The following is a 16268-nucleotide window of genomic DNA, read 5'->3' on the forward strand; positions in this document are numbered from 1 at the left end:
TTTTGTCAGGGGCAGATTGTGACCACCTACTCATGGCCACAGACCCAGGAAACCCGCCAACCCAAAAGAAGAGAAAGACTAAGACTGGACTAATTAGCATGGGAAGCAGAAGAATCATTAAACAATGGAAGATAGAATACTAATTGATATGAGATCTAGGTAACTTGTAGCCAATGAACATTAATGCCTTTTGTTTGGTAAAATATATAAGTAGTGAAAAGTTTTGACAGCTGTCATGCTGGCTTTGTGGATTTGCCGTCCAGTGCAGAACTGTAAATAGGTGAAATCAAATACCTCAACTCTGGGTTTGGGTTGGCCTCTTGCACACTGGGTGGCAGAGCCTATTTTGGGACACACTGGTACAGCTCAGGGCATTCTTGCAGCTGTCCCACCAGCCCTGGAACCCTGGCCAGGTTGACAGGAGTTTAGATCTGGGCTACATGAAACAGCCCTGCAGAAGGCAGGAGAACTCCCAGCCTAGACCCATGAGCAGGGGAGGTTTTGCATCCAGTCACATAACCTGACACACACCACCATGCAGAGAACTAACTGGTTTATGGCCAATAATCCCAACAAAAACCCAGGGATGTGTACATTGTTTTGCAATATCTGATACAGCTGCTTATATCTGTCCACACTCTCCCTAATCCAGGGGGAGAATTCCCTCTCAGTTGGCCTGTACCATTACCCAACAATGTTTCTTCACAGGAGGAACACTTAATGGATATTCCTGCTTTGCTCCTAAGGCTCCAGTCCCACAAGAACAGAGCACTCTCCTCTGTGGAGAAAGTCAGTGAAAGAGAAAGGAGCCTGAGACAGAGCCAGATTAGTGTTACCTGGTACTGGGATTACAGCAAGGACTAACCATGAATTTCTTGACCTGTGTGCTCTTTGTGATGTTTGGGACAAACATCACAAATACACATTGTGAAGATGTTTGGGACAAACATCACAAATACACATTGCGAAGATGTTTTCATTACTGCAGCACATCTACCCTCTGGATGCATTAGTTCATTTTTAAGGTGCCAGTGAATTTCTTCCAACACCTAGAAACCAGCATTAGCTCAGTATTGAGGTAATTAAGGCCACAGGATTCTCTGAACAAAGGCACCCCAAAGCAGCACACAAGGATTTGCCTCATAGAAACTACAATAAAGTCTGCCTGAGGTTGAGGTGCTCCTGTCCAGGAGATTATGAAAGTTTTTCAGAGCATGTTATTGTTCTTCCAACTGTGATCAGAAATTACAGACCCCTCATCTGAGAGAAGTGAGGTCTACTTATCCAAGAATCTCCCCCCATACCTAAGCTTTTCACAGCAATGTTTGTTGTTGGAGGGAAGGGCCAGAGAGGACTTGCTCCAGAGAGTGGTGGGGAAGGCAAATCTCCAAGGCAGGCACTGATTACTGACCCACCCCTTACCCTGAGCCAGCAAGGGATTCATGTGATGTGCTGTGCTGTTCCTTTCCATGGCTGGGAGGCACCAAATACAGTCCTGCTCTGGAGAACAAAACCCAGCGGGGCTCTGAGGGGGCTTGAGCAAGACCCTTTGCATATGTAGGAAAGGTCTTTGTCAATGCAATGCTACAGAGACTGAAATCTGTGTTTTCATAAATCCAAGAGCCATTGGCTCCTAGCAAAGCCAAACAAGGGTGTAGATGGTTACAAAACCTACCTACTTACTTGTGATTAACAGATTTTAAAATCTTGATTAGAAATGAATGGTACCTTATGCAATGGTGTATGAAATGCTACTGCTTCAGGAGTCCTTTGCTTTGCTCTTTAGCCAAAACCAATACAATCTCAAACAAACATACCCAACTGTTAAGGTCACATTAATTTCTGCATAATTCTTGGCTTAATTCTTTCTTTGACCAGGATTCACCCTCTGGGCTAATGATCATAATGTGGGAAGATCAGGCCAAAAGTCATTTTTATTTTTATTTATTACAGGTTTGCATCAATTTTTTTTTTCCTCAGTGGTTATACAATACTGAGAGCTCTAATGCTCCATCAGCACAAGGACAGTTGCTCTGCTCTGGCCAAACGGTGGAAGGACAACTTCTGGCCACAGATGTCACATAGCTTTACATCCCCTGTAGGAATCCAGAAACTCACCTCGCTGCTGAGTTCAGTGGGACTGACTGGAAGAGGCTAGAAAGACTTTGAAGTTCCAGAAGACAAAGACAAAGCATAGCACAAGGCACATCTGTGCACTCTGTTAGGGGTTGCAAGAACATTAGCAAGGAGAAGGGAGCAGGAAATGCTGAGGGAAGTAGGATGAACACAGTTGATCTAATTGTGATCGAACAATCCTTACTGGGCCTGAGCTGACCATGCCAGCTTGGGGTTAGAGACGATTCCCAGACTCTTTGAAGATCTTTGTGACTCCTCTGCAGCCAAGGCAAATTTTTTACATTTCAAGGGAAAAAAGTCTCCCTTTCCGTAACAAAGAAGACATTGTCACTGCTGCCACCAAACAAATTCCTTGTGAACTAGATGCACATTGGGGAAAATCTTGTATTTCTACAAGTGTCAGACACTAGAGATCTGGTGGCAGTTGATTTTTCACTCTGTTACAAGCACATTTTTGGCTTTGATGTCTGAGATTCCCCATTCTGAGGTTGATATTTGTGCTCTTGTTCATCAGCACCATTGTGCTTGATGTGATACAGATACACTGTGTCGCCTCTTCAGCATCAGTGCTGCTGGAGAGCTCAGCAGCACCACGCTCCTTACCTGGTGCCTGCCCACACCTCTGCACTTAGGTGAGGGGGTCTCAGCTAGCCCAGCCCCGGAGCAACTCTGCAGTTCCTAGCTGGTCTCTTCTCCACAGGGAGTGCCTAAAGATGGTAGTGGGGTGCCAACTGATAACTTACTGAGGAGATAGGGCTGGAGGCCAGATGGTGACTCACAGGGCTAGGGCACCAAGTGATACAAGTGGAGACAGGTGGAGGCAAATTATGGTGTTTCTCTTGCACCAAAGTCCATCTCTACTCATTCGAGTGGAGGGGCTTATTCGGGGTGTAACAGTGGTTCAGTCAGGCTGGTGGAACAGGCTGGGAAGAAGAGATAATGGAGTGGAAATGTACAGGGAAGAAATTGTGGTGGACAGCTTGGGCTGGGGACCGGCAGAGGGCCTCCTCCCGGCCGGCGAACGGTCCCGGGACCGCGGGGAGCCGCGGGCGGGGCGGAGCGGGGCCGGGGCGGGCCATGGAGCGCAGCGCCCCCGAGCACCGAGCGGCGGAACGGGACGGGACAGGACAGAACGGGCCGGGTCGGGGCGTGCCGGGTGCTCGGGTGCTGCCGCCGCTGAAGGAATGGCCACGGCCCGCCTGGCAGCGCTGTCCCGGGCAGTGCAGCTCCTCCGCCGGGCGGGCGAACGGTGGGGAGCCCCGCGGGGCAGGTAGGGATGGGCTGTGGAACGGGAGGTGCGGGCTGTAGGGGCGGAGGGCTGTGGGGCTGTAGGGGGTGGGTAACTGTAGGGGACTGGGGCTGAAAGGGATAGGAATTAAAGCGGAAAGGGGGCTATGGAAGAGAAGGAATAGGGGCTATAGGGGATCGAGGGGCTGTGGATGAGAAGATATGGGGGCAATAGGGGGCAGAGGGCTCTGGGGTTGGGGATCAGTAGGGCACAGAGGCTGCAGAGGATGGAAACTATGTGTGATGGGGGCCAGGGACTATAGGGCAGCTGCAGAGTGCTGTGGGTGTCCAGCTAGGCCAGTGGCTGCATGCAGGGAGGGCATATTAGTCTCAATGTTTAACCCTTGCATCCCCTAAAACCCCTCCAAAGTGGCAGAAGGCAGGCTGTATCCCCTGGATCTGCTTTGCTCCAGCTTGGGAGTGGGCCGGGGCAGGCATGAGTCCTGAACAGCAGGCAAAGGGAAGTGGAGGCATTGCAAGGGCTGAACTTTGTGCAGCAGCTCCATCTAGATTGCAGCAATGTGAAATGTATCAAATGGCTTCCTCATCCTCTTTCAGGGCTCTGACTTGCAATCAGTGTCCCTGTCCCCCTGTGGTCCTGCAGCCCCCAGGGAGCTGAGTGACCCAGCAGGTCTGGGACACCAAGAAGCTCTGGGACTTGGGAAGTCAGGCCAGTTCTTTGCCTGGCTTTTCTTCAGCGCTGCCTTTTGGAGCAAGTTCATGTAAAAAGAAAAAAAAAAAAAAAAAAAAAACGAAATGGGAAGTTTCTGGCTTTGGGAAAGGGTCTGAAGGATTAGCTGATATTCAGAGTAATAATCACTGGGATGAATGACTTCCAGTGAGCAATTCCAAGAACCGGGTGGCCTTGTTTTTCCCAGACAGGGTTTAGGTGGGTTTTTTCAGCTGGTTTGACATTAGGAGTGAAGTGTTGAAGCCACTTCATCATAGGTGTGTGAAGATTGTCTTCTCAGAATCTGTTCTTAGGAAATAGGATGAGAAGGGAAGCATGACAGTGTTCACTGCAGCTCATTTCAGCCCAGAATTGAAACTGAGGGACAAGAACACAAAGCCCTTGGAAAGAGAGAGCATGTACTTAGAGAGTAAATTCTAGTAATGTTATAAAAAAAGTTTATTGAATTCTGCTCCTAGGCTTGTTTATCCTTTTGGCAGGGAGAGTGCAGAGGGCAGAGAGGTACAGTGGAAAACAAAACCAGAAAGTTGCTGCAAGAGGAGTCTGAAAACCCTGGGAACCTCATCTCTCCTTAAATGAAAATAATAATAATATTTTTAAAAAGTAGTAAGTATCTGATTAACTCTTTAGTCAATAGATTAAAGCAGAAGTGAGGACAGAGCAGAGTTAATTTTCACCACCCTTTAATTGCAGTCATATTACAGAAAAGACCCAAAAGCTCTTGTTTTGGGGAGAGATGCTCTTGGTAGATGTCCGTGAGCCAAGGAACTGGCAGAATCTGTGACCCTCTCCAAGTATGAACTCTGTATTTGGGACAATTCCCAGGCTCTGGGAAGGCAGGGCCTTTCCCACAGGTGCAGATGTGACGGCACCACAGGGCTGGTCAATGTCCTTCACATTACAAAGGGGACAGTAGCGTACACTCCCTTGTTTTCTCTCTCATCCCTTTTGATAATTTCTGTAGAGACTGGTAAAGAGTTAAAGGCGAAAACAGAGCTGGTTATCTTATCTCAACAACTCCAGACTGTTGATTTGGGCTGTTCAGAGAAAAATACAAACAGCTCCTAGGATTAGCCCAGAGTGTTTACCTCAGTCTTATCATTTCTGCTCCCTGCCATCAGGCAGAAGAGCTCTGGGATTGCTGGGATTTGGCTGCTCTTCCACCTTTTGCAGGGAAAAGGAGGAGGATGCATTCTTCCCAGATCTCTGATGTCTCTCTGTTGAGCTGCATTGCTGAATTTGAGGGTTCTGGAGTTTTGTATGAACGGCCTGTGAATGAGGCTGGCTCACTTGCAGGCTGTCTTGCTGCTGAAATGTGCTGGTAACAAAAGGCATGTGCTCTCCAAAAGCCATGGTTTACAGTGCTGACGCCCAAGAGCAAGCACAGTTTTATCTGCTCTCCTTTGGCTGAGTCAGGGAAATGAGAGCTGGTGTAATATCAGACCATGGGTCTTGTTTTATCTCCAGCAGCACCAGATGCTTTGTAGGAAGAGGTGAAGGGTGAATTGCTTGTTTTCTGTAACAAAGATGAACACAGGGGTTATTTCTAAATCTTTTGGACCCTTTCTTTCTAGAGGTCTCTTGATACATTCTCTCAGATCAGATACATACCCTTGCTGCTGGCTGTAGGTAGGAGGGAGACCAGCCCTATGTGATTTCCAGCATGATGCTGCTGATAATGAACATATCCTGTGTCTGCCTCCTTCATTCCACTCCCAACCCCCAGTGCTTCCAAAAGGCTGCTGTGTTTTATCCCACACCTTTCACTTCTGCCGCTGTCAAAGTGACACAGAAATGCTGAAGCACATGTGAATGTCAGACCAGAATTTGGGGAGCTCAGACTCAATGGCAGTTGAGAATTTTTCTTAATGCATTTGAAGAAATTGAGTTACTGCTTTGAGAAGAGTCAGTGACTCTGGCTTATGAGCATGAGATATCTTAGCCTTCTTAGCCTCTAATTTCAGCCTCATCATTTGCTGATGCTTTAATTTGAAAATGTGAATACTTGGGACCTCTGAGAGCAAGCTGTGTTCACAGTGTGAAATACTGCTGTATTTTCTCAGTATTTCTCAGCATGTGGCTTTGTAATGATATCTTTTACTACTCTTTGATGCACTATCATCCTCATGTTTGGGGGTAGGGAGGAAGCCAAACCATGAAACCTGGAGCTTTGTGCCTTCTTGCATTTAGTGTAAAAGTCTGGTTCTGAAAAGTCAGTGAAACCTTTTGGCTCTTCAGGTCTGGAAAATATTGAGCCAGTAAGCCCAGAGAGCCTGATCTGTGTAATGCTTTGTCAAGACATGACAATGTAAGATATTCCCCTTTTCACTGGCAGTGCAGGGCTGGGCAAGTGCCTCTTTGAAGGCTGACTGCAGAGACCAGGAGACTGTTTCAGCTGGTCACTTTGGGTTCTGATTGAATTTCCTCAATCTGAATTTTGTAGTATTTCTTCCTCTCCCCAGTCTCTTTCTGTGATGGTCTTTTGTTGTTTATTTTTCCCCGTGCTGAGCCTGCTTGGCTCCTAGTGCCCCCTGAGATGATGCTGGGGGGAAGAGCTCTTGCACAACCAGGTCAGCAGTTGCTCCCTGCCCTCTCCAGCCCTTCCTGGGCAGGAAATTTAGGGACAGGCTCTGCTGACACCGGACATGACTTGGCTTGAGGGAGATGAGAGTGTGACTGGCCCCATTAAGCGTTTTAACGAGCAACCTCTGCCCTCATGAGCTATGACAGGAGTCAGGGACTTCTTCAGTCTCCATTTCAACCAGCAAGTGGCTGTGGGTGGCTGTACTGGCTTTTACTGCTCTCCTAGGAGCATTCATCCTGCCCTTGCTTTAGGGAGAATTTTTTCTACTTTTTGATTTATAGAACTGATGTTTATAAAGGCCTTTCTTCAGAGCTGTCTTTCATCTCCTTGCTTATACACATGCTTTGCCCAGGAGTTTTCAAGCAATAGAAGGAAGTTCAGTTTAGCACTTGTCCTCCCTCCTCCTCGGGCAGTCTTACAGCCTTGATGTGAGTTGCCCAAGAGCTTGGTGAGAAGGGATGTCTGAACAGAGCCCGTGGGAGTTTGCACAATCCTCCCTCTGCCGAAAAGCAGGGGGGAAAAAGGGTCAGGTCATTCACTGTCTCTTGGAGCTGTACTCCCCCGAGGGTAAAATCTAGCTTTTGTTCTCTGAACACCGCCTTTCACTCCACATAGGAGGTAACTGCAGGCTCAGGCTTGTTTCTTGTGGGCAGGAAAACAAATCATTTGTCGCAGTAACACCAAGTCTTTGCAGAATATTGATCCCATAGTAGATGGGCATTTAGGCTGAGCTATTTTTCCTCTTTAACGCAGGGATTTCCCCATGATACACTGCGTTATAACAGCCTCTGTGCTATGCACTCTGCAAATGTACCTTGGCCCTGTCCCTCCTGGTTGTCTCCTAATGTTGGAATGGAGGAGCTGAAGTCATGGAGAAAGGCAGAGAGGAAATGAGGAGGGACAGAGAACATGGGGGGCTGCCTGGGGAGGAAGACAGCGTGTTGGGAGGTGGCTGCTGGAGTAGAGGGTGGTTTGTAGGAGATGGAGAGAGAAATCAAGGTAGGAATTGCAGTGCTCAGGAGCTGGCGTTTGAGGGGAGATTGCTGCATTTACATCGATGATCAAACCTCAGGGAAAGCCTTAATGATTTTAAAATGATTTTCCCTATTGTTGCTTTTCTTGACTCATTGACCTCCCGCTTGGCCTCCAGCACAATGTCTCAGTGCTTCTCCCCTGCCTGATTTTTACTTCTCAAACCCATCCCAGCTCTCCTCCTTCCCACCTGTCTCAAATTTGCAGTGGGGGCCATCTCCTCCCTTCTGTGGTATTGCCTTTGCACTTCTCCCCCCTCATTTCGCTGGTAGCTCCTCTTTTTATTGCTGCTGTTTCAGTTCCATAAACTCTTTGCATTCCAGCTGTCAGAGATGGAATGTGTACAGCTGATTGCTGTTGTAAACACAGAACATTCCTTTGTGGACACCTCAGTTACAGCTTAGCTTCTCTGAACTCTTCTAAACAGTTTTCATTCTGCAGGATTAGACTCTTCTCTGCTGATTGTTTTGGAGAATGACCTCTTTAATTTTAATTCTCTCTTTCTCATTTGTTTGCTCTTTTCAGCCAGTTGAGAGAGTTTATCTACAAACTGATTTGGCTGTGTTACTTCACAGCTATTTATACTTTTTAATGTTGCAGAAAGACCAAGCCCAGTTGCCATCTCTCCGTGAACTGCAGAGCCCATATTCTGTCCAGGCATGCTGATATATCTGTGTAGTTTTCAGTGCAGGAGAATGATGGTCAGAAAAGGCTGTGCCAGCTCTACAGGGCTGGTGCAGGCTCCTCCACCAGGTGTCCCATGGAGGGATGGATGCTCTGCCTGTTCTGCCTGCTGGTATAGACACACATGTGCGTGCCCTGGGGGTACCAAGGTTGTCCATGTGCCCCAAGCCGCTGCATAAACCTTCCAAGTCCTTTGGAAGTCTTCCTGATCTTGACCCACTGAAGCAGCTGCCTGTGGTTCCCACTGGTGCAGGAATGTGCATCAGGTATTCCCAATGCCATTGGCAGGCTGATAATCCCTCCAGATGGGGAGAACTGTATTGACAGGTTATATTAAATAGCCTCTTCTTTTTTTTTCCCCAGTGCCCTGCACACAAAGATGCCCTCTGTGTCTCCCAAGGTGACCAACAGCTACATCCAGGGACCCACAGACATTCCCCTTCTTGACAAAACCGTGGGCCAGTGCCTGGAGGAGACTGTGGAGCGCTTTCCTGACCGCGAGGCCTTGGTCTTTTGCCAGGATGGGGTTCGGAAGACATTTGCTCAGTTCAAAGAGGAGGTGAGTGCCTTGTTCATCCCTCAGGGGTTTGGATGACAGCGGCAAGTGTGATGGAGGAATGGGAAACATTTTCAGTTTCATTGCTCAGCTCAGGACTGAGATGAGTTGCGTGGGGCCCTTCATGCTGGTGCAGAGATAGGCATGTGCTGCCTTCATCCTTCTCCGAGCCTTGGGATGAAAGGGGGGAGGCGGCATATGCAAAATGCTAACATCCCATAATGAACATCCATACTTAAAAATTATCACACTTATCTGATGGGTTATGGGCTGAGTCATGGTGCTTTTCTCAATTAGAGTAGACTCCACCTTTTGGATTAGTCACTCTGGCTATCAGAGGTTCTGAGTGTGGGGAAGATTTTTATCCAAGCCTGAAGGCAGTGGAGCAAAGTAAAGGGCTAGGGCTCAATATCATATTGAGCACAGATGTGTGTGGGTGTGTGCATATATGAATATATGGTTCTGTTTTTGGAATGGAGGGACTAACTACCTGGAAAGTTTCTAATAAATGTATCAAATGATCTTTGATAGGAAAGAATTGTTTGGTAGGTTTTTAGGCTTACTATGGCTTTGGTCACATCCATTCACATAAACAAGGTTAGCTGTATTCACCCTAATTTTAAGAAGTAGGTCGTAATTCAGAACTAAATCAAATTGTTCCTTAAATTCCTATCTCCTACAAGGCAGATTTTATAAATTCAGAGAACTGAACAAAACTATAAAACCTTTCCCAAATGCCTCAATGTATTTATACATACATTTGTGAACCTGAAACATGCTTACCACCCTGCAAAATAAAGTAGTTGTTAATATAGTGGCTGAACTTGAGTTAACAAATCACAGAATCACAGAATCACAGAATCAATAATGCTGGAAAAGGTTTCAAAGACTGAGACTTTGGCCAATCACAACACTGTCAAGTAGGTCAGAGTACTGAGTGCAACATCAGTCATTTCTTTAAGGCCTCCAGAGAGAGGGACTCCAACACCTTGCTGGGAAGTCCTTTCCAATATTTAATATTTTACCTTTTCAGTGAAGAAATTCCTCCTGTTTCTAGCCTGACCCTAGCCTGGTGCAGTTTGTGGCCACTTCCTCTCATCCTGAACCTTGTTACCCGGGAGCAGACTCTGCCTGCCCCCTGGCTGCACTCTTGTCAGGGAGTTGTGGAGAGGAAGAAGGTCCCCTCTGATCCTCCTTTTCTCCAGGCTGAGCCCCTCCAACTTCCCCAGTCACTCCTCACAGGACTTATGAGGACAGGAACCCAGAACTGGTCAAAAATCTCTTGATAGAATTTTCTTCATCCAAATCCTTTTTGAAGTAAGTGATACCCAGAAGGGAGGTAGATCCAACAGTGTGGATGGGCCCGGCATATGGGTAAGGCTTGGTCCTAAGTGGAATTGATGAGAAACTTGGCAATAAATAGTCTTTGGGCAAGAAGTAACTTGCAACAACATAATTGCCTATTTTGATTTCCTTCCCACTTTGTTGTATTGTTCCAGGTTTGTTATTTTTATGCTTTCAGTCAACCTGCTCAGCAGGGGCTGGTCTGTGCTCCAGGCGCAGAAGGTGCTGCAGGCATGGGCTGATGGACTGTTCTGGGGAGACACAGTCTGTTGCATTTCAATTACAAAGATGATGCTTTTTCTCCAGAAAGCAGTGCCTGGAGACCAATATCCCCCACTGCATCCTGTGTGTGATCCTCAGGCTCTTGTATTTTTCAGGTGGACCAAGCAGCAGCTGGACTTCTGGCCCTTGGCCTGAGGAAGGGAGACCGGCTGGGAATGTGGGGACCCAATAAATACGAGTGGGTTCTTATGCAGTTTGCAACTGCCCAGGCAGGAATCATCCTGGTAAGGATTTTGCTTTTAGCAGTCTGTTGGGAAAGGAAATAGAGACAAAGAAGCAACAGGAAATACTGGAGATTAAAGTTTGTTTGTTTTTCCATGCTCTTCCCTGGCATGTCATCTATAGCTGAATCAATTATTTTAGGAAGACCTGTGCAGCTCTCTGCATCTTCATCCTCCATTCTCTAGGGAAGCAGGCTGCAGAGGGAGGAGGAGAAAAAAAGTGCTTACAACAGCTGTTAATAGGAGATGTGCTTTTCTCTACAAGACCATTTTTATGTGGGATGTTGCTGCCCTAACCAGTTACCAGCTGGTTAGATCCCTTTGAGATGTATTGCTCCATGGAACAAAGGCTCACTTAAAAATCTCATCCAGTCTGCATATGCCTAAAGCCAATTTTCATTTGATTGCATGAAAATACACCTTATTTAGGCAGTGTACTGTGTTGAGGTCTGTACCCTGCCTTCTGCTCCATTTCCTTCATCCTGGTTCATTCCAGTGTCTGCAGGAATAGGGTGGAAGGGTGCGGCTCGGTAGGAACCTGTGGGTGAACTTAACTCCAGTGGCCACTCTGTAGAGAGCTGGGTAGAAGGTGTTATCATGATTGTCCATCAAGAAACCCGACTTGCACAAGAATTTTGGTCTAGTTTAGTGGATTGGATCAGCTAGATAACTGGATCAACCCCTGTGAGACAGGAGGTCTGTTTTCTGTTCCTGAAGCTCTGTTTTGACTATGTGACTTCACATAAATCTCTTTTGCAATTGTTTTCTTTCACACAAACACAGAATTCAGATATATTTTCTGTGAATGCAGAATCCCTGTGGTGGTGAGCTGTTAGTTCTGTGTTGGAGGAGAGGCTCTGAGTATGGCTTAACCCTGGAGGAACTTTTCTGTTGGAGTCTGTGCTAGCGGGGAGCATGTTCAAGGCAAGGTGATCAAATTCTTGTTTCTGGCTCTTCAGGTATCTGTGAATCCAGCCTACCAGGCCTCTGAGCTGGAGTTTGTCCTCAGGAAGGTTCGTATGGCATGAACTGTCTATTGAAGGGGATTGGTGGGGACATGGTGCAGATGAGCCGCTCAAGATTTGGGTGTATGGGAAGAGCTGGCTGGAGAGCAGGGCTCGTGTTGGATGTGTGCAGGGGATGAAGTTGCAATTCTGTGGCCACATTTCTTGCTGTGGCTGCCACCCTGTCTGATGGAAACTACTGTATCCTTCTCATCCCTCTCTCTCTGCTAACAGCCGGGTACTGCCAGTACTACCCCAACCCAGCCCCCACTGTCAGCAATCATTTACCAGGGAATGGGGAAAAAATGTAGGACTTGATACCTCCTCTTTGCCCCTCCTGCTCAGGGCAAAAATCACCAGCTGGAATCTCAACCTTGAAAGTAGAACCTCAGAAAGGACCTCATTTTAACCTCAGAAAGGACCAGTCTACTTGGTAGCTTGATTTCTCCTTCCCAGGTTTGTCCAAGGCTGGCTGGCCTTGGATTTAAGCTGTTTTAAGTCCTAGGTATTGCCACTGTTTAAAATCTCTCTGCTGTCTGATCCTGCTATTTCATCTACCCTTGAATACTTCCCTGGGTTTGAGTTTGTGACGTGCAGAACACTGATCAATTTAAACTGTTCAGGCTCCCTTGCTCAAATAATGGGGAATTCAGATTATTAAATATTTGATGGCTAAAAATTAAGATTAAGCAGCTAATTTTTTCATTGTGATTTGTTCAGCTATAAATGAAAGGCTGATATTAGAAGAGAGAGAGCCACTTCTGAATGTTCCCAGCACCACCCAAGTTATTTTTGCCTAGAAAGTGGATAATTTTTAGCAAAATTCTTTTGTATCAGTAACTGTGTAATGGGTTGCTGGGCTGAAGTTTGAATTCTTGTTGCATCCTGTCTTTAATCCTCTCAGCAGTCCTGCTGGACACTCCTGTTCTCATGCATAGGGGTTGAACTCACTGCTGCAGTGGAGCACCATCTCTTCCAGGCTGGATGTCCTTGGGCTTTTCTGTCCTACTGGAACTCTGTTCTTCCCTTTTTCCCCAGCAAGGCTTTTGTTTTCATCTCCTCTGATTTTCTTCTCTAATGTAATCTGTAATGTTGATGGGATAAGAGCAGAAATGTGCTTCAGCTCCATTGGGAATTGCTCCTGTCTTTCCCTTCCAGATTTGCCAGCATTCCCAGCTTTATTATGCACCTTTAACACTGGGATCTCTGGAGTTCCTCATCACCCTAAGGATTTGTTTGTGTTTGCATTTATTTATTTGCATAATAAAATTTCTGAAGACTTTAGGGCTTTTCCTATTGGATCCTGTCCATCTGTGCAGTCCGATTGGTATCTATGGAAATATGTGTGGAATAATCATTCCTTGGATTCCTACTGTATTTCCAGGGCTTGGTAAAAGCAAACTGATATCAAGTTTTCATATTTTACATTCTTTGAAGACAGATCTGCTGCCATTCAGGTTGAGACCATGTGGGAGAGGAGGCCCAACCAGAGACTCTTTATCTTGTACAACATCAGCCCTTCAACCTGCCCTCCTCTCCCCACACAGCATCTATTTTTCAGAGCTGGTTCAACCAAAATTGTAGTTTAAAGGAATTAGTAGTAAAAAGTTGCAGAGGCCCAAAACAGCCTCAGTCCCCTGGGTTCTGGGCAGCCTGTTCCAGAAAATAGAGCAAATGTTTATCTTCCTTTCTGACAAAGCTCAGAGGGTACTTACAAATAATTTATTGGAGTAGCCTTTGTCTCCTTATTTCCCAGACTCTGGGAAAATAATGAGAACAGCTGAATAAATATGTAAATAGTTTATTCGACACAAATAAATTTTTTGGAAGATGAAAACAGTTTGCAAATCTGGGTCAAATTCAGAAAAATCTTCACTGCTGAAAAAGAAACAAAAATTCTTGGAGTAATTAAGGTGTTTTGTTTTGGGATTATGTAAATGTAAGAGTTGAATGAAAAATGTTTTCATTTTCAAAATAGCTAGTGCTTTAAAAAGAGGTGGAAAATTCTCAGGAAAAGGAATACCTCAAAAATTCCACAAAACAAACTTAGCTTGATTTAAGAGGCAGATTTTGGAAATCCTTGTTTTTCCAAATTTCCTCAAAAATCCTCATTCCAGATCAACACAAATTAACTTGTTTTAACTTTATTTATTTATTTATTCATATTTTGGGACTGGGCTTTTTTTTTTTAGATTTGAGACTCATAATCTGAAAAATCAGTTGTTTGCCTTGTGCTCACAACAAAGGGTGTCAGTCCTGGGCAAGGAGGGAACCTTAGGCTACAGCTCTAATTTCTTGACCAGCAAAAATCATCCTGAATCCAGCACTGAGGAAGAGCAAAGCACTGGCTGCACAGCTGGATCCAGGCTTGGGATGTTGGTGTGCAGTGGCAGCACAGCACTGCTTTGGGAATGCACAGCTGTAAGGGCTCATTTGCTTTAGTCATTGGGGAACCTCCCTGTTCCTGTACTGGGAGTGGCTGCTCTTTATCATGCCCTGACCAACAACCCGACAAAGCTGTTCATGAGTTTCTGTCTTCCTTCACAGGTTGGCTGTAAGGCACTGGTGTTTCCCAGTCAATTTAAAACACAGAAATATTATGATATTCTAAAGCAGTCATGTCCCGAGCTAGAAAAATCCAGTCCAGGGGGAATAAAGAGCAAAAGGTGAGTTAGGAACATCTGGTGTCTTTGCACTGACCTCACAGCCGTGTCCTGCCTTGTGTCCCCTCAGCTGCACAACACAGGTTTTGCTGAAGAAGGACTCATAGGAGGTCTCATCTGAAGAGAACAAATTAGCCTGGCCTAGAGGTTTGCCCTGACCAGTGTGTGCCTGTCTGGGTACTTTTCTCCTTGTTCTTTTATTGTTGATGGTATTTTTCTCTCTGCCAGGCTACCTGACTTATCCATTGTCATCATGTGTGACTCGAAGCTTCCTGGCACCTTCCACATGGATGAAGTGGTGCAGGCTGGGGACAGCAGCCACCTGAAGCAGCTCAGGGCCGTGCAGCAGATGCTGTCCTGCAATGAGCCCATCAACATCCAGTTCACTTCGGTAGGTGCCCTGCCAGCTCCATGCCCTGGGGTTGGGTTCCTCACTGGGAGCACGGGGAAAGATGTGTGCAATGCCACACATCACATTTTCTTCCCATTTCCCTCTGAGACCAATCTTCCAGCTTCTGCAGTAGGATGGAAAAAGTGTTCTACCATTTCCCCTTCTTCCATTCTTTTTGTTCAGCCCTTTGTCAAGGGCTGATGGAGATGAGACAGTGCCAGGTGAACTCTGTTCAGCTGAAATTGGGCTATTTTTTGGGATTCAGGTGCTGTTAAAAAAGTAAAACCAATCTCCCAGGTCTGATAGGAGAAAAAAGTGGAAGATCACCCCAGAGTCTGCCAGGAGGAATCTCCCCTGAGCTCATCCTCAGAAAAGGTGGTGTTATTGCATAATTCCCTGTGTCTTCCAGGGAACAACGGGAAGCCCTAAAGGAGCCACCCTCTCCCACAGGAACATTGTGAATAATGCCTATTTGGTTGGTCTGAGGCTGGGGATCACAGACCAGGTGGGTTTGGTGGGAACAGGGTTTGGAGAGGCCTTCACTGCAATGGAGAGACCACATGTGGAGAATGCTGGTGTTCACTTAGGGGAAGGGCAGAATGTTTTACTGCAAATGACATTGAGGGCTATTAATGCATAATATTTTGCATTTCAAGGGACTTCATTGATCTTTCATTTTAGTTTCATGTGAAGGGGGTTTTTTAGGCAAAAAAAGCTATCTTTTTGTGGGGGAAAAACATAAAATTAATTACTTTTCATTTTGGTGAATACTCATTTCAAATAATTACAAGACTCTGGATGTTAGCTTTGTATTCTTTCGACTGAGGTTTTAATTTGACTTACATGACTTGGTTTCATGTCATGTTTGCAGTCTTATAACTCTTATCAGGATATGATCTCTCTTTTTGTGGTTTCTTAAAGAAAATGTTAAAGACAAATATTTTCTTTTGAAGTTCTGAAGTACTTATTTCTAACATATCAGCTTTGATCCAGAGAATAGATGAGTTGTTTCAATCAGTCTTCAGAGCCTTTGGTGATTTAAAAAAAAAAGAACGTAAAATGAATAGCATGTGCCAAATCCTGCACTTTTCATGCCTGTCACAGCACTCCCATTTGTCTCTTTTGGTATATAATGTATGAACAATAGCAGACCAAGGAGTCCAGCAAAGAAGAGACTTTGCAAAATTACAGGATGAAATATTGACATTAAAAACTTCCCAAGCTGATTTTTATTAAAGGCAGGATATGTCAGTTGTGTTTTCAACTAACAGGAGCACAGTGGACTGTCAGATTTCCAGCCAAGGGGATCAGGAAAATGTCACTGCTCAGATCTTTGCTCTTCAGCAGGGAGATGGGCTGGACACACACTGGGAGGTCTCCTCTCCTCACTGTT

The 16268-nt window shown here is 45.8% G+C and overlaps 1 protein-coding gene across 4 annotated transcripts in view; it reads left to right on the plus strand.

Moving 5' to 3' along the window:
• Positions 1-3222: 3222 nt before the first annotated feature.
• Positions 3223-16268, plus strand: part of ACSF2 (acyl-CoA synthetase family member 2) — a 36082-nt gene continuing 23036 nt past the window's right edge. The window contains exons 1-8 of one of the 4 annotated variants that reach the window (XM_071452863.1): positions 3273-3406; positions 4594-4720; positions 8778-8973; positions 10692-10820; positions 11777-11830; positions 14369-14487; positions 14713-14875; positions 15285-15380. In XM_071452863.1, the coding sequence (XP_071308964.1) occupies positions 8794-8973; positions 10692-10820; positions 11777-11830; positions 14369-14487; positions 14713-14875; positions 15285-15380 (741 nt within the window). In that variant the 5' untranslated portion in view covers positions 3273-3406; positions 4594-4720; positions 8778-8793. Of the gene's footprint in view, positions 3407-4593; positions 4721-8777; positions 8974-10691; positions 10821-11776; positions 11831-14368; positions 14488-14712; positions 14876-15284; positions 15381-16268 lie in introns of all 4 variants that reach the window. The other 3 variants (XM_071452866.1, XM_071452862.1, XM_071452865.1) reach the window with 3 other exon arrangements.

Source organism: Agelaius tricolor, unplaced genomic scaffold, assembly GCF_023055355.1.
Source record: "Agelaius tricolor isolate 1412-34295 unplaced genomic scaffold, bAgeTri1.0.p SCAF_35, whole genome shotgun sequence".
Classification (NCBI taxonomy): Eukaryota; Metazoa; Chordata; class Aves; order Passeriformes; family Icteridae; genus Agelaius; species Agelaius tricolor.